The following is a 19071-nucleotide window of genomic DNA, read 5'->3' as shown; positions in this document are numbered from 1 at the left end:
AGGCAGAAATATATGCCGCACGTATGCATATGCATTTTCCACGCTGACGTCGAATATGAAATTTTTCGCATCCCGACCGTCCCCTCTTCCCGCTAATCGTTTTCTCCGCCCTCGCAAAAATTATGCGTTATTGTTGGCGGACCTCCACGATCGCGCAAACAGGAGCAATCGTCGGCAAGAACGCTCAATGAGGGCCCTTTGTTTCGTATGCGCACGCGTTGAAATTTAATTAACGATGCAAAAATATGCTTGTATGAGTATGCACAAGCGTACGGGCATGACTCATTGTTGTGTTTGTGGAAAATATTGTTTCTCCGAGATATAACGTGAATAGAGATATAATGTGAAAATAGAAAATAGAATAGAGATATATAATAGAAAAAATAGAATGTGCCGGCGAATAATGTACAATAAAGAAGAAAGCAAAAATTATTATAATTACACAAATAGATTTAATTTTGTAAATATGATGCTCGAAGTATCTAAAAATAATTCGTAAAGTTTTATAAGATAACGAATACAGTTTACGATTAACCTGAGACGATGTGCTTCGCGCTTGAAATGGCAAATGCGATCGTTGCACACCGCCATATCGAGCGCGTCATACGCTCTTAAGTAACGAAACTTCGTAAAAATAAAATTAAACGTAAGTGGCCATTGCGAAAATAATCCACCGCTTCGTGTAACCAATTTGTTCGTTCACGGTCCCCCCCAGTGAACGGGACGATGGTCGTAAAAGCAAAGGGGGAAAAGCCGCTTTTACGCGGAGACCACATTGACGGCAACGACTTTAACGACATCCAATGTCCGACGAATAACCGGCTGGGCTATCGCGGACTTTCCTTCCTCCTTTGCCGCAGGAACACCCGATAGGTCTCACATGTCGTCTCGTATACATGCACGCGATAAATCGTCGGCTCGTAAAGCAACGTTTCTCTATTCAGTCAGGGAGAGTCACGAGGAAATTAAATGCTCCTCGAAAGGACTCATCAAAATCGTGTTTCGACGCACGACGAAATTAACTCACTATAAAGTACAGACGTATCTCGGGTTAACGCAGACTAAATGACGAGACCCTTGACCATTTCCTGACAATCTCGATTAGAATCGCACATTTACGAGCACAAAATGTCTAGTTAAAAACATAAAATAAATAGATGCGAAGTAAGTATATAGATTTTTAAGTCTTAACACTGTTGAGTATTTTGCATGAAATTGATAGAATAGAAAAAATAACAAAATAATCGTTATACCATTAATACTTAACGGTTTGCAACAATTATTATAAATACATTCAGAAATGTATCAATATTAAATATTTCATTTTTATTTTAAATTATCAATTTTCTCTAGTATATATAATCAATTTTATTTATTTGTGATCTTTCATGAAAGTTATAGAAATATAATTTTATAGATTATTTATTCGTGGAATTTTTAATTTACCCGCATCCATAGTGCTATATAAAGAATTAAAGAAATATTTCATTATTTAATGAAAATTATTAATAAAAATTCAAGTTTGTATTCTGCTCGGTTAAAGTCGGTTGCGTACGCGAGTTGATTAAGGTGCGCTAAGGTTGCTTTCTTGATTCTAGGCAAGGTTAGCGGAACTTCGGGCTACCGCTGAAGTTCGCGGCCCTATGGAAATACGCATAAGTTACAACCCGCGAGTACTCCCGACGGTAGTAACATCGGCACACTCCATGCCCGAGCGGAGTAAACTTCTCTGATTTCCCCGCTTGTGAAGTAATTATCATCCGCGCGCGCGCGCTTATCGCGACGATGTACATCGTTGGCGGGTACTTGAACGTGTAATAATGGAAATTTCATCGGCCACCGCGTTGCGGAAGACCGGCGCACTCGATCAAACTTCGTGGAACTTTGTTGCACGTCACGCTGAGAGCCGCGGTCTCTAGGTTTTCAACGTGATTTTCTCTCCTCTTTCTTTTTTCATCGCGAAAATCTTTGCCAATCGCGCGGAAATGCCTGGAATTTTTGTCACGAGTCATTCCGTTTGGCGCGCGTTCAAATGGCAGGAAGATCAATGCGCTTGAAAATAAGACGAAATTAGATATGTTTATTTCTCAAAGCGATATTGGTTGCAATTTAGAAAATACGGCCGTACATGTATTTAATTTTACCGTTTATAAATATATTTAATTTTGCTCAAAATTATAATCGTATCTCTTTTATATAATCCTCCATCTTCTTCTTTATAATTAAATCTACTAGTAATAAATTTAATTTATTACTTGCTGCTTTAATAACATCACGATAAATAACATAGAATGAAAAATTTGTACCGCGTAAGTATGCTTATCGTAATTAATTTTTAGATAAAAAAGAAAATTAATGATATATACATAGTGAATTCTTAATACTGAAAAAATATGTCTTGAATTTAAAATAATTGCACTTTTTAACTTAACTCAAAATTTTCTCAAGAAAAGAAGAAACGTATGAAAAGCGATATTTTCATCTCCTAGCATAGAATTATATTAACTATCATAATTATATGCAATAACTATTACGTTTATACAATGTGTTTCATTGTCATGCATAAATTTTAATTGTATCATCACTGTGGAATAAGTCGCAACGAGACGGGATAGGTCGCTTATTTTCTTGCGCGATCGCGCGGAAATCCACGCAGATGATCCATTCGTCACTGAGTCGGAGTCTCCATGGATTTAGCCTCGGATGTAGGCCGCGCAGTAACACGCGGATATGCGCGCGAATCGCAGTCGGAGTGAATCCTCCTCGGCCGGAGATACGATATTTAGATTCTACCGTAGTGGGAGGCCAGGACAGAAGAACGGAGGGAGGAGGTGCGACAGGTGCGTTCAGATACGTGTAGCCAGAGGATGCGTGGAAATATGTCACGCGCCTAAATCGAGATCACCGCGCAAACTCTAGCCAAACGGTCGAGCGATCTTGAATCTCTTTTTGGAGAGCCCGTGGTATTTTATTTAGCCAAACGTGGAAAACACGGGTGTCGGCCCGGGCCAGGTATAGAAGTTCGAAGCGCAGAACCGCAATCGCGGAAATCGCCTCTGCGAGCCTCTCCATGCGACGCGATGCGAATCACGGAAATAACGCAAACTGCATATAAAGCAAAACCCGCATCTGCATGCATGCATGCCTTTGGATTGAGAATTGATGTATTTTTCTCGGACCGTTTGGTGAAGTGAAAATGATCGCTGTATAAAATAAAGACCACAGTTTTAACAGTAGTAACTGCGATGCGACAGAATTAATATTTAGAAAATGCATAATTTTTTACGTGTTTCTCAGACTTCAACAATAATGATTTATCACGTTGTCTATCTATGATCTCACAATTTGTACGTAATCAAATGCTGTTGCACGATCGAGCGTTGCAGTAAACGTGAACGTATATAAAGGAAACATAAACAAACTACAGGCCACCGCAGCGTTTCGTCTTTAAAATTGGAACGTACATATATTTCCATTATTCGAGTCTGGAACAGTACCAAAGATTGATTAGATCATTGGATCGTTAATAAATGCGCGACATAGTCGAAGATAAACGTTTGCGAATTGGGCGAATTGTCCCCCGGTCATTCATAAGTTTATGGTGCGTGAAACGCGCAGCGGGAGTTTGCATAGCCTGCGTGCCTTTCCGCATCTTTTATAACCATAAGTCAGCCGCGACATTTACGATACTTTAACGTATAAAATTGCGGAGGCCATTAAAAAAAGGGCGGCTACCGTCGCGAACCGCGCACACGAAAAAGCGATTCGCTGACGGACCGATCTTGATCATTGTGATTTAATCTTCTGCATATGGAATATGTGAATAAACTCAAAAGTTGATTGCTTTACCTTAAAATCGGATTAAAATTAATGTTAATTTAATAGGAACATAATTGCTAAATAAAGTGAGATTAAATTTAAAATTATTAGTCTACTTTTCTTCCATAAAGGTTACGGTATCACTTGATATATCCAAGAAAGTAATTTATTAGTTTTTACTTCTGTAAGCTTATTCTATTTTCTACATTTAATAAACTTCGTTACTTGCGCCTTAATATTCTAACTTCCCTTTACATCACTGCACTGTTAACTTCGTTGATGCAAAGAAAACTTTAAAAATAAATAGTGCATGGAAGACACCGCAAGCTGATTTCAATCTCACTGCTCCACTTTGTCTTCAAAACCATCTTCCTCGTTCTTCGTACCTATAAACCGTTCTCCGATTACCGGTCGACTCATAATCTGTCATCGAACTGATCAACAACCACACTTCGATAGTATCTCTACCGTATGTTTTTAAATACCGATCTATAAACCTGATATAAGCGATCGCGCTCAGGAATAAGTCGCTCACCTCAGAGAGACAAGCTACGTCCATGGCGGAAGACGGCATGTGCGTTGAAAGCCGCAGGAGGAAAAGCGGTAGGAGAAGACCTAGAGGGAGAGAAATAGAGAGGGAGAGAGAGAGAGAAGGAAAACGGCGTTCATCGTTTCTAGGGTAATTTTAGATCGGTAAGATAGCGCCTGCGGTTCGTAAGAGAGAAAGAGACGGAGAAGAAGTTGGCGTGAAGAAGAAGGATGGGACGAAACCAAGAAGAGAGAGAGAGAGAGAGAGAGAGAGGAGGAGAGAGAGAGAGAGAGAGAGAGAGAGAGAGAGAGAGAGAGAGAGAGAGAGAGAGAGAGAGAGAGAGAGAGCTCTCGAGGTGGGAGAGCAGCACCGCCGGAAAACGTCGAGGAGAGAAAGAGAGAGAGTTGAGACGGGTCACGGAGCGTTTACGAAAGCGGGAATGAAAGACAAAGAGGAGAAGGGAAAAACGTGAAAGGTGCGAGAAAGAGGGCAAGGGAGGGCGCGGAGAAAACTGCGGACAACAGAGTGAGAGAGAACGGGGAAAGAAGAGAGGCGGTGAGCCGGTGAGGCGAAAGAGAGAAAGATGAAGAGAAGTAGAGAAGGAGGTAGACTTCGGGTGCGAGCAGTCTACTCGAACGCAGTAATGCCGACCAGCTCCAACCGGGTGCCGCCAAATCGAACCCCGGTTCGAATTCCGCACGGCTGTGGCCGCGGGAAAAAACAAGAGGAACCAAAGGAGGAAGAGGAGGAAGAGGAGAAGGAAAAGAACGAGGAGGACTGTGGAGGAGAGGAAGATAACGGCGACGAAGACAACGGCAACGACGACGACGACGACGACGATCACAACGATCACCACGACGATCACCACGACGACGACGACGACGACGACGAGCACGACGGGGAATGCGAATAAAAAGAAGTCGCGAAGGTGGAAGAGGAAGAAGAAGAAAAAGGTATGTGCCAAAGAAACTTCCTGTCTTCCTGTATGGATGTAAAGAAAAGCGAGGGTCAAACTTGATTTGACGTGACATAACGAAGCTTAGGGGAAAAAGGGTAGAACGTGAGAAGCTTTTACACCCGAAAAAGGAAGAACGGGAAGAAGGCAAGGATGATGACAGCCAGATGGGTTGCTGTCGCGATCCCCTGGTTGAAAAAGTGTCCAAATGTGCCTTTGCTAAACTTATGGCTATACTGAGGAAAGAACGTTGCAGTTATTGGTGTATTTTTGTGATTTTTGTTTAGTTAAGCTTAATAGTGTGGTGACATATTACTTATTAGATTGCTAGCATCTGATTTCACCGGCATCGCTTTATCTTTAGCATAAGTATTTTTTTCTGGGACTGAAATACGGAGGAAAAAAGAGAGAGAAGAAAAATATCATAAAATTAAATTAAATTTAATCAATAAAACTAATCTTAATGTAATTAATACAGCAATCAGCAACTACTGGATAGATCTTTCGTAACAATCACTATCGCAATAATTAGCACGTATTTATGATAAATGAAGAAATGAACGCTCGTTAATGTAACCAGATAAACCACATGGCGATTTTCCGATATCCCGGAATATTTCAATCAAGAATGCGCACTGTTCACAACGACGCGCGACGTCCATTCATCTATTTTTCCTCGTGGATATTTCTTACGTGTCCGGCACATTTCTTTTCTAGTGAAAAATCAGCATAGAAAAAGTGTGGAAGTCGAGAAATGTGGAGTTCGAAGAAATTGGAAAAGCGACGGTGTTCGGGACCAAAGAATGCCCGCTGAAGAATGTTTCCCGCTGCATCGTCTGCTACAGTTTTCACGACGTCGTCGCGGTTTTACGATGTTCTATTAGAATCGAAGAGCGCGCGTTCTACTCCGCGCTGCTACGGCGCAAGAAAAAGACAGGCGAGGCGAGGCAATAAAGCGGACAGAACCAAGAAAACTCAGAGTTATCTCGGCGTAAAGAGAAAGAAAAATAACCGATCTCCGATCTCTCGTTCGGTTCCGGAAACGTGCCCGAAGATACGCGCGGACATAAAGAATTTCTGCGGCAGGAACGAACGAAAGAGAAAATAACGACGCGGACAAGAGATGAAATCACGTTACAGACTGATTCTGAAAAATTGGAAATGTCTGCGCCAGTTACGGTGTCTAAAAGGGACGAAAGAGAGAAAGGGGAGAGAGAGAAGAGTAGATATTATTGTGCAATATGCTGGTAATTTCGCAGCTTTTCGCTGGTAGGAAATCATGATCGCAAAAGCGCTATAAAATGTCACGAGCATTTTAAGCTATCGGTCCAAAAGGGGATACAGTACCACTGCTTGTAAAATATAAAAAAGTTAAATTGAAAATATTAGAGAAATGTCAATATCACGAGCTTTAGGCAAATTAAAAATCTCAAATTAAAACAAAAATCAATTAATTACTTTATTATTTTGAGTTCTCTTTTTTAAAGAACAATTTTTTCCGACACAAATCCCATCAGCCATTTGAGGATTGTCAGAGGCACTCGCTAAAACTTTTCGCCGGTTTTCTCTCGCCGCTATATATATCCAGGTGTTTACATTACCGGCGCAATGGAGGCTTGGTTGGGAGTGCGGACGCGGCTTTTCTTTTGTTCTGTTCGGGATTACCGTCTGCCTATCGCAAACGCAGTTTATTCGGGAATTTGTCACTAGAGAGTAATTTCCCTTCCCCCTTCACTTCATCGTAACCTTTTAAATAACGTAGCAAAATAATACACGACGAAAAAAAGTATCATAATCTCATAAATTTACCACTCTCTTAATTTATAAAAATCTAATATTCTTTCTCGCGAGCAAATTATTTTCTAGTTTTGCCATTTGCCTTCGATTTTCTCGAAGAAGTGAGGTCCAGGGCGTAAAATCTAAATGCGCGGGAGGGAAGAGGGAACATGAGAAGTGTGTTGCGAATCGTGTGAATACGAGCATGGAATAAAGATACCGTAAGGAAAAAGGCCTAAGTTGGTCGCGTCAAATTGCGCGTGCATTTATCAACTGTCCTGCGTGGAGGTGGACATTGAGACATTCGCTCGCGAGAACCGGAACAGTAACAGCGTCTCCCGTAAAAGTACATCTTCTCCGTTAGTCGCCTCGCTGCGTTTTATTGCCGACCCTTTTATCGCGCTATCCGCCGCAGCGACTACGTTGAGTACAATTAGAATCTTTTTTTCCCCTCGTCGCGAAATCGAGTTTCGCCGTAATGTGGCCGACGTTCGTTTCGTGCTCCACTTAATCCTTTCATTTTTCTTCCCGGCAGTCTTTGATTGCAAGGCAGAGAACTAGCATCTCGCGGTAGAAAGGTAGAAAGGTAGAAAGGTAGACAAAACGCAATATCAGCGAATTTTCGCAACGACAATAAAATGATTTTTCGATACTTCTCTTTGGCACTGATACTTATGTCTTCAAAAATAATAAATGTAATGTTTCTATAATAACGAATTAATATTAAATTTGGCAAGATTAGCAAATTGAATTTTAAATTGTATTGTTAAAATTATAGAAAGAAAGTATTTTCAAATATAAACATTATTCTGAATCAATCTGTAATACATAAATATCAATAAATAAGTATTTAAGCGATTGAAGACCTCAAAAGAAAACGTTCTTTCTGCGTACGAGGAACTGTTGCCATTATGAGTCAGACAACTGATGTAGACATTTAAGTAGTCACGCTTGAGATTGTTCGGACATAAACGACGCGCTACGGTGCAACGTTTCGTGTCAAGCACGACGGAGATACAATGTCGTAACGATAAAATCTCCTTATGATCATCCTACGAGCGTCATGGTGAATTCGTAGGACCAACATTCGTAAATCCGCACTTCGTAAACCGTTTCCGAAGCTGCTGTGCGCGGCCGCAAACAGTAAACGCGACAGTAAATGCGAGAATACGGCAAAGAAATTTATTTCGCGACACGTAAGAGCAGCGCGTGCAGCGTGTGCAGCATAAAAACGCGAGTTTCTTTGAAAACTTCGTCGAACGATCATGAATAGAACTCTTTCGAGAGGTACACTAAACCCGAAAAGTTTTAAATCCCTGTGAAGAAAATCTTCACAACTTTGCAGCTGCGATATAATATTATATAGTATAACAACGCTTTAGCTTTCCTAACAGACTTTTAAACCAATTTGAAGCAGACTTTTTTATATTGATGTTTTAAGAAAGATTCGCGATTTCATACAAGCGACTGAGAATAAGTGGCTTAAATTAAAGCTATTGTGACTGAAATTCATGTTTCGCTTCTTCGAACTTTCAAGCTCGTGGCTCGATTGCTAAGATGCTTAACGTTGAACATTAAAAAGTCTACTCTTTTCTTGCCTTGTGGAGATGTATCTGGAAACTTTTTGAAGTACAAGTATCTATTCCCAGCGGCCCAACCAATTGGCTGACTACGAGGTGTTTACATGCTGCGCGCTGTCAGGCTACGTTCATGTACGGGATGCCCCGAGTTATTTCTGTCGCGAAGAGTAACGTGCCTATGAAATTCCGGATTGTCGTGAAAGTATACCACGTGGGGGCTCGAGCTCTCTCTTTCTTGCCGACGATCAAGTTTTCATCGCCGCGATTCCAGTCCGGTCCGGAGCGATCGTTCATCCCGAGCACGAAAATGCTGTGTAAAAGCTTTTTTTTCCTTCACGCCAACCAATCTGTCGGCCGTCGACCGTAATAACGAGCGGCTGACGATGAATTAATCGTCGATGGTGGTGTTACGAGCCGGTCGATGATTCATTTCTAACTCGGCGATTGTCCGTTTTTCTTGGAGTCTTTCCCTGCTCCATCAGGCCGTTGACAGGTCGGGCGTACACTCGAAAAATCAGTCGGGCAAGTCGCATAGAGCAGCGAAGGCTGGCTGGACCGTTTCGCGAGCGACTTATTTTTACGCACTTTCGACCACGTCGCGACCGCGAGAAGTCATTAAAAATGAATGAAACTCGATAGAATCGTTCGACATCGTTCGGATTACAAATAATTTAGCGGAAGAAAAATGTAAAAGTTTGAGTGGTTACTTTTCGGTGAGAAATCGTTGTTGTGCAGTGCCATACATTTGCTACTGCATCACTATTGTAGTTACGAGACAAATGGTGAAAACTGTATGAATGTCAAATATTTCCAAGGAAGACGGATTACAAAGATATACACTTACACTTCAAGAATGAAAAAGAAATATAAATGGACAAGAAAACAAGTTTGACAGGTATTGTATCTCTGCAGGGGCAAAGAACTCAACGCTGAAAGTTACAAATGACAAATAGTGATTTTTCTGTTAAAAAAAAGTCGACTCGAAATTCTTCAAGAGGTCTGTCAAATATTTTGCAACGAATCCTAAATAATGTCAAATCCGTGACACTACCGTAAATGCGTAAAAGGGATTCGGCGCACATCTGAGAGAAACACGTTGCGGTCGCCACGTCGAAATGATTCATGAGTCACCACGAAGACGTACGATCCGAGGGGATCCACGGCTGTGTCCTCGCGCCAGCGGAGGTAACTCGCTTTCAAGGGCAAAACGATAGCATCGCAACCCAAGTTTAAATTGGAGGGTCGGTCGCTTAAGATTCAGTTCCATAAACTTGAAAGTTCAGTCCCACTTCCAAGATGGAAGGCGAATCGAGGAAAGCCGAACGCGGGAAAGAGGGAGCGGGCCATAAGGGGGAAGAACAGCGAACTTCCGAAGACGAGGCTTACGAAAGCTTGACGCTGCAATTAGGCAAGCATTTTCGATTGAATTCAATTAGCCGCGTCCGTGGCCTTGTCGCGAATCCGGATTGCCTTCTGCGGAGTGACTTCTGCGCGCACAGCGAGACTTGGCTTTGTATTGTATTCCCGACATTTCCTAAAGTATACCGGAATTGCAAATGGAGACCATCTCGTTAGCATTCCTCGTGAGGCATCTAAGTACATCTCCGCTTCATTTTATTACTATTATTAGACATTCCTGCCCAAAGAGGGTAACCTGACCGTGTCCCATGTGACTTCTTTTATTACGGACGTTTTACGTTCATTCGTTTAATATCTTGCGGTGAGAAGTAAAACATTTGCATAATTTATGTACGGATATAACTTGTTGCCGAACCATTAATTCTGTTATAAGGACCAACTTGTAAAAATATTTTCTTATAAAAAATTTGTGTCCTAAATAATATAAAAGTCATTAATAAATTATAATTTTTAAAAGGTAATTTTCGGATAATTTTTTGCTATTTTTTTTACGTAACTGTGTAACTTTTACGTAATTGTGATTAATAAAACTTTTTCAAAAATTTCAAATGATCCAGATATTTTTTAAGTATTATTATTATCAATACATTTCTTCTGTGCTAAATTTAGAGTCAAGATGTTATTGACAACAAACATGAGTCCTCATCTAAAGCTTGACGCTCGCCATTTTTAGCCAGAGGCGAAATATCGATGAAACATGTCGCATTATGAATAAATGAAGCGCACACGAGGCATCTCGCTTAATTGGACACGACTCGTTTTGAATGAAAAGCTCGAGAATGGTGCCCGGCATCCACGTCGAGACCATCCTCTTCGTTACGTTCGACATGTTTTCCATCGATGACGGATATATCGGGATCTCGTTGTTCGCCCTCGAGCAGAATTTTGCAGTAAAAAGAAAAAAAATGCGACGGAACTTGACGAGCGATAATTAAAACTGGTAAATCGTACGCCGGGAAACGATCCGGTTAACGATTGCGTTCGAAAAATTAAATCTTCGTGTCGCATCTGCGCGAGCAACTTGCATCCGGTGCACGCTACCCGCGACCGCCTGTAAATCATTCGCAACGTGCATTCGAAACCACAGTGTACACGCATTTCCGCGCGGCACTTACGCATTGCGAGACGCGCCGCAACGAGAAGCCGCGACGATGCACGTGTTAACGTCATGCCGGTAAATGCGTCGGCGACACGTGTCGCGCATGTAATCCATGAGCCCGCCGTTGTCTCGACTGTATGTCATGAACGCCATCGACATGTTCTACAGAGTGTTCCCGGGTGTTAATCACCATCTCTTTAAGCTACATGTTCTTTAACAAATACAGACTGAATGTCTGTTTAAGCTAAACTTCACGTTAAAATAAAGTTTGATAAGTTCACAACTGTGTAATATCTTTATCAGTATAATAAGATTAATAAGTAATAATTACTATTTTCGTGTAATGTCTCTGTAATTAATTTTTATGTTATAATTCAGAAAAGATAAGATTCTGTTGTAATTAATAAATGAAATTTTAAATAAAATTTTTTCGAAAATGTAAAGTTAAATTGAATGATTGATATTCACAAAGACATTAATTAGAATTTTTGTAATAAAATAACGAACTAATATTTGCGAGCTCTTTATTAATATTATAATGGCTATTTTGTTAACTATTTCCAATTTTAATAACTAATAAACGAATTCTTTTCGATGTTAAAAAGTTTATATAAACGAATTCAATATACCGAAACAAACTTTAATATCTTGATTTTCTTCTAGAAAATAACAATGTACGATTACGTATGACCATTACGGAAGACAAACAGAATGGAGGTTTTATTTTAGCTTCATTTTAAACAGTGGGGCAATGTATTCATAAATGAAGCGATTCCCTTTAACATGGTACGAAAAAGCACGACGTCGACGGCGCAAATCATTTCGCGATCAGAAATCCGTCATCGCTTCGCTTAATAATAACACGCCCCGTCATCGATTCCATTCCAACGCGGCCGATCATTCGGATCGAGGTTTCGAATCACGGGGGGTCTGGCTCGTGTCGACCTTCGAGCGTAACGCCGCGTTACGCCGAAAGTAACCCGCCCGGAAATCGTTAAAATTGTGCACACGCCGGCTGGCCGATAACGTCCCGATCTCGCACTTCACGGTGTAAATTCGATTTTCGCACGAACGTCACGGCCGCTGCACCGCTTACGTTTCACGCCACGCAGATACGCTTGCGAGAGAAGGCCGGACCGGTTTTGGACGCAGCATCATCATTGCGTGAGTTGGATACCAAAAGTCAAAGTCCTGAACGTGTTACGTGACGCACAAAAAATTTTTTCAAAATAATATGAAGAATTTGAGGAATAAATAAAGAGTGAAGTACTTTCTTTATTTTATATGAGAAAAAAAATACCTTTCGGCACTTGACACGTTTAGCATCAAGATATTATAATATATATATTTCAGTCAAGATATATAAATTTAAATAATAATGAAGCAGCGCGCAGCTATATCCCGCATTTAATAATTTAACTATCTGGATGTGTGTGTGTGTGTGTGTGTTTGTACGCGTGCGTGCGTGCGTGTATATATATATATATATATATATATATATATATATATACACACTGAAAATCGCGGTTTTTGATTATTTGGTATTAACAGCCATCGTATTACGTGTCGAGACCCATGTCTGGTTTACGTCGGGGATTATATCGGTATATTGATATGCGTGTTATATGTGGTTGCTAAACGCGTATCCGTCGAACAAGACCGGAAATCGTTAAAATTACACGGTCACCAGGTGACCAATAGGTAGTATAGCACTTCACGCATATAAGAGCGAACTTCTGAAAAAAGCACTTCGTAAGTGAGATCAAGTCTATTCTAATCGCAAGTAGAAAGATGAGAAAAATTGTTTCGAATAATAAAACAGTAACATAAATATTACATTCACATATAAAGTTTCTCAGTTTGTACTATCTCATATATTTTTGACATAAAGTACTGTACATCCAAAATATTTTATTAAAATATTTTAAATTGTCACTACTTTTCTTCGATAAAATTCAATATTTAATTCATTTCTCCAAGCAATAAATTGAAAGATGGTTGCATAATAAAGTTTACGCCATATTACGTATATTTGGCGACGGGTATTCTTCCGCAAAGCATTAAGAGAATAACATATATTGCCGAAGAGATGACGCCAACGTACCAAAGAGTTAAAAGCTGGGCGAATATATATTTCGTCTTAACGCCGTGCGAAGTGCGAGCGTGGCAACAGAGAGGATGGGAGAAAGACGTCCTCATTAATCCTTCCGGCTTTATCCGGTCGCGCTGGCACGTATCTTAAAGGTCCTCCCAGGAGTTGTGATAAATGTCATGCAAATGCGCGCCTCTTAACGAGCCTTAAGTTTTTGCCCGGCAGCGCGAAAACTTTCGTACCGCTGAAGTTCACGTTACAAAGGAGATACATCGCCCCGCCATTCTGTCGCGTCGTCACGCTTAAAAGAGCGTAATTGTTGCACGCTGTAACTTCTGGTCTCTCTTACATCCCATTGGCGCGCGTTTCGCATCAAAGACCTCGTGTCCTACCTCGTTAGATTGCGAGCGAGCGAACAACTCACGTCAAAAGAGCGTTTCATAAACATTTTATTTTGCAAAAGCTACGCCGACCGGCACTTTGCATGCGACGCGTCTGTTTATAAATAGCAGTATCATCTGGCATTGCGCTCCTGAGAAATTCATTAATCATCCGTACAAGTGAAATTAGTGATAAATAAATAAAATAAGTTTAATTAAGCGGAATTGATCTGTTTGTAGCGATGAAAAGTATAATTAATTCTCAATAATTACGAACAAATTTTCAATAGATCAATTTAATTCTGTCAAATAAATAGCAATAATAATTTATCAACATAAATGAGCAATAAAATCTCAAAATATACATATATTTATTCTACTTTGGTTCGTCGAAATATTCGATAGTATGACAGTATAACATGTCATAAATATAATTTAATTACAGTTAAATTAATGTGCGCTGATATTTTAGATTGTTACAAAAATACTCGATAAATATAATGAGAATCTGATCATTTTCGTGCAATGTTAAATAAAAACAGAAATGAATTTTCTTTACATATATTCTTTGATATGTAATTCGTTTCGTAAGTAATTTTCGTCGGCAAATACAACGTTATTTTTCGTGCTAGACATGAGCCATGAATCATGCCTCACCTGCTACTTGGAATGCGTTCAAATCGAATATTTGTTCTAAGCACGCATATAGACTTGTCTCTCTATCAAGACACTATTTTTACTACTCTGATTTCGCAATTTTTGTATATTTATACGTTTTCGCGCGATTTTATCTCTTTCAGTACGATACCATAGTAAGAGAAAAGTTTCTCCTTTGTCATTTACCTTTTTATCATTTTCTGTCGACGTTAATTAAAGGATCAACTTCATCAAGAAAGTCCGCAGACGTATGACGAAGCGTAAAGTTTTCACTCTTTTTCTAATTATCGCGTAAGGTAACCCAGAGATAATTACAAGTTTCTAATGCAAACACGAGGGAATCGTTATTTATGCAGCAATTAAGATCATTGCAAAAAGCTAGCTGAATGTATGAGGAAAATTTATTTCTTTTTTATCTTTTCTCTTCTACATTCAACATTTTTAATATATTCGTGGTATTTCGGTCTGTGTGACACATTTTCTATTTTTTTTTTTTAAGTTTATAAGGATCTAAATTCAGAAAAATATTGAAACTTTAACAGAATCGTACTTACATTTCTCGCTATAAAATATACATTTTATGTTCCAACATACTGTTACAGCCTTTAATTCATTGATTAATTCTTCTTTTTCATAGAATTGTTTCATTTTATTTTCATTTTATTTTTAATTTCGACAGCAGAAGCTTCTAAATATTCAAATAAATTTTCTGTAGAATATGATAAATTTCTATTTCTTCTATATATTTTTCACTCCTTGCTTTCTCTTTGTGTATGTTTTCGGAACAAGACAACAATAGGTTCGAGGATACACACCTGCTTTACTGTGCTATCCTCTTTGATGTCATTCCCTAGACTTTGAGTCGCTAAGAAACGCGCAAGAATGAGAGAGAAATAGAGAACATGACCAAAAAAAGTTTCTTTCAAAGCGGATACTCGCTTCCTCCTTCACATGAGAGAGAGCAGAATGTTTTGCCATTCCGCACATTTACTCGAACACGCGTATCGGATACTCCGCGTTCTACGACACGTGAAGCAATCCTCTAAGCGAAGCTGTCGAGAAGGTTTTAAATCACGTACAATATCTTGTAAGACTTCCTTCACTCAAGAATCCTTCGTGACTTCTTTCGCCATCGAAATCTCGCTCGGAAAATAAAACCTTCATTCGCGATGGTTCTTATAACGATATCGATCCATTTCGATGTTTAGGTCAAATGGGTTTTTACTGCGTTTTATCAGTTTCTATTTAAGAGCAAATATTCTATTTTTGCAACAGTAAAACAGTCTATAAAACAGTCTGATAAAAATCGAATTACGGGTTATTTGGAAACAATGAGATATTCATGATTATATTCTAAATATATTTTCGTTACAGAAAAATCTAAATGCATAGTATATAAAAATTAATTATATGATTTTATATTAATATTACACGTGATTTCTAATATAGATATTTTTTTCAGATCACCGACGATAGGAATGACAGGAGCGATCACTGGGAACTTCATTCAACAACTAAAGGTCAGAGAATGCATAGAATTGACAGATAAAAACGCTGTGAAATTCATGAAGTCGACTAGTCATCGCATCAAATACTTTATTCTTACGGTATATATCATTAACCGTTTCGTCACTTTTCTTCTAACTTTAATGCATTTTTCAAGGACCAGCGATTCTCTTCGAGCGACGCGAAGACATCACGCATCATCGTGGATAATCGCCCCGTAATAACTGCGAGGCATTACGTATCGCAACCACTCACCGTTCTCGCGAGGGCAGTTTTTGCACGGACGCTTCCCACCGGATAGAAAAGAGGCTAGATACTAGAAGCTAGAAGTTTAAGCCGCAACTTTAAGTCCCTCGTGAATAATCGCCGGCGTCCTAGGGGCGAGAATCTCGACATTCATAACGGCGCGCGGTAGTCGGCCGATGACTGCCGCAGCCGGCCGAAAGATTGCAGAAAATCCGCCCGGGCGACGAGATAAATTCCCTTGCGTGTGCCGCGTGGACGTGCAAAACAAATTAAAAGAAAGGGAAACAAAAAGAGAGAGAGAGAGAGAGAGAGAGAGAGAGAGAGAGAGAGAAATAAAAAACGCAAAAACGGAGCTTGAAAGTGCAAGAGGTGGTCGCCCGAGCACGCTGATAAACGCTGAGTAATGGGGACGCAAATTACGTGCGAGGAATACCGCGTGAGAAATGAGTGTCCGATGCAAATTCTTCTGGCCGCGAGGGCGACGCGGCGACCGGTATTGCCGGATACCGTAACTTCGTCTAAACGATTCATCGCGACCGCGTGGACCGAGGATAGGTCCACGAAGCAAGCCGACCGTCCTTCGCAGTCTCCGTGACGGTCCGGGAAGAGAAACGTAATCCTGGAGGAATTAGCCAGTTAGTACTGCTGGTAGAGGATCTGCGCTAAGTTAATACAACGACGTGTATCCACACAACGGAGATCACAGGCAGATTATGTTGCTCGGCAACGTCGATAGCTCCCAATTCTGTGTTCGCTATGGACCAAGGTATATAATCCGCGGAATATAACAACGCGTTATAACCTTCATGAAACGTATACGGAATTTTAGACGGATTACTTCCCGGTAACTCAATGGCTCTTAACCCTGATTCCGCGATGCAACAGCGTGGTGATATTAGATCTGTATAGACTGCGTGAGATATCACGAGTCAGCGTGTACAAACTTCGCGGTACTACAAACCAGCATGTATAGTCTTCACAATAGAGAGTGACTCGGCAAGTAAGGTATCTATTCGGTTTCTCCGGCATCAATTACACCTCGCTTCCTCGGGTTTGTTCCCGGGATTGACGCAGACTCGTCGCCGAAGTGACTGTGCGATTATTCGAGGAACATACGCTCGGCTTTAAACGGAGGAAGTGGCTTCGCGCCGTGTCATTCTCGAGATCCGGCATATCGGCGCAAGTGCGCACCTTTAATCCTTTTCAGTGCAGAGTTATTATAACACTAATGATATAAATATACAATTTAAAAACTAATTTCCTCTTATTGAAGTAGTTAATACAAGACTAAGATATATAGCTGGCTAGACATAATTTCTCGGTCAAAAGTAAGATCTAATAGAAAAGAGAATTCAGTGCCAGTTTTTATAATAACATAAATAAAAGTAATATAAAAAATATCTTCAGACAATATAATTTTACGGATTACTATACAAATATTAATACTAAAAATTCCTTAAGTTATCATTAAATGGCAGAAAGTGATTATACATTCAATATGATAAGATCTATAATGGAATAAGCCATCTGAAGAAAGTGCGAATGCTTCAAAGTAAGATATTTCGTAGTGTAACATATATATTGAAGAATTAAGATAAACACTTCGAAACGAATCTTCGGATTTGCCTACGCGATAGAAAGAACGTCGAGTGGTCAAGTCGTAGTTGCGCTCGCCAAGTCTGGCAAGCGCGAAAGCTTTGTGCTCAGAACTTTCTTCGAGTAAGGCCGAATATCAAACGGAAGATCAAATAGTTACGAGGAACGGGAGTATATCTCGCGAAAGTTTCTCGAGAGAAGGGAGGGAACAAGGGAGTCGCGTGTTGCTCTCCTCTCGAGAGGCCGCGCGCAAGGCGCAGCCGATCATAGCGGACAATCGGTCACTCGTCGCGATCCGCTCTTTGTGATACACTACGCCATACCGTTCGCGGAGGAGGAAGAAAACAAGTGGCACAAGAGGAAAAGGATGATGGCGGGGACGGGGGTGGGCGGTGTTGGCGGTGTCGGGATGCTGAGGACCAGGCGGCGAGACGTCAGCGTCAAGCCAAATAGAAAACTCGACCGGAAGTCCTCGAGGGGGATGATTTACGAGAACGAGGAGCTCAGACTGAGGACCATTCACATCAATGCCGAGGTGGAGCAAGGTAAAGGGACTAAAGGGAAAGCGCGCGGATTTTTCGATGAATCGAAGGTGAAGGAGATCGCGACGGTTTGCGAATGTGTCGTCTCGAAAGCACCCAATAATGCCGCGATTACTCTTCCTTTCCTTCGATTTCACCGTGCCCGGTTAATGAGAACGTTCGCGATGGACGAGCGGGATAGAATAATTTTCAATGTACGAAAAGACGAAAAAAGTTGTTTTCAACTTTTCTCTTATTTCTTTCGACGAACAAATACGTGCATTGAATTTAGTGTCTAGAATTTTGCTATAAAAACTTAAGTTAGACAAATGAGACTATTATACTGAACTTTCTCATATCTTATTAGAGTATAACGCTGTTATTTATCCAGCTTATTTATTATTTACACTGTTTCATTTTTTTTCCTCTCGTCCAGCAGAATATTTTAAGCAAATTTTATTAACGCAGTTGCTCTGAACGCCGCTGTTTGAATTATTAATTTGCCGTTATAGATGATTCACACTCGGGGGCCAAATTAATTTCGCAGGGACTTCCATTACGCGTTAGTGGCAGGCCAGACCAACTAATAATGTTAAATATTTGATCCTCTAGAGTATGACTGCGCCAAAGCAATCAAGGATTAATTTAACTACCGTGCTAAAGGAATTTTTGATATGTCATGGAAGAGCGAGAGTTTCAAACTTTTGTTATTCTATTAAACTTAGCAAATATATCGCGATGAAAAAAAAGCTAATACCTTGACGATATACAAAGTTTCATGACGTTTTCAATAAAAAAAATTGATCCTAAATTTATCAAAGAATTTCATCAAAATTTAATTCGACCACTCTTGTACAAGTTATCGCTCTTTTTCTGCCTCTCTCTAGAGAGAGCTC

General features: G+C 40.2%; 2 protein-coding genes and 1 long non-coding RNA gene across 4 annotated transcripts in view; 1 reads left to right on the top strand and 2 right to left on the bottom strand.

Moving 5' to 3' along the window:
- Positions 1-4392, bottom strand: part of LOC139769530 (uncharacterized) — a 37241-nt gene extending 32849 nt beyond the window's left edge. Inside the window, exon 1 of the long non-coding RNA XR_011717583.1 lies at positions 4206-4392. This is a non-coding gene — a long non-coding RNA (uncharacterized lncRNA). The remainder of the gene's footprint in view (positions 1-4205) is intronic.
- The window catches only part of Ror (tyrosine-protein kinase transmembrane receptor Ror), a 231417-nt gene that overhangs the window by 151625 nt on the left and 60721 nt on the right, over positions 1-19071 (bottom strand). The window lies entirely within an intron of this gene.
- LOC139769552 (uncharacterized) overlaps positions 4750-19071 on the top strand; it is a 34858-nt gene continuing 20536 nt past the window's right edge. The window contains exons 1-3 of the mRNA XM_071700705.1: positions 4750-5301; positions 15769-15826; positions 15970-18199. Of these exons, the coding sequence (XP_071556806.1) occupies positions 18022-18199 (178 nt within the window). The 5' untranslated portion in view covers positions 4750-5301; positions 15769-15826; positions 15970-18021. The remainder of the gene's footprint in view (positions 5302-15768; positions 15827-15969; positions 18200-19071) is intronic.

The sequence above is a fragment of the Temnothorax nylanderi genome, unplaced genomic scaffold, assembly GCF_030848795.1.
Source record: "Temnothorax nylanderi isolate EJ_2023f unplaced genomic scaffold, tnyl_v1.0 TNYL_tig0023_pilon, whole genome shotgun sequence".
NCBI lineage: Eukaryota > Metazoa > Arthropoda > Insecta > Hymenoptera > Formicidae > Temnothorax > Temnothorax nylanderi.
This window is presented reverse-complemented; position numbering and strand designations above follow the sequence as displayed.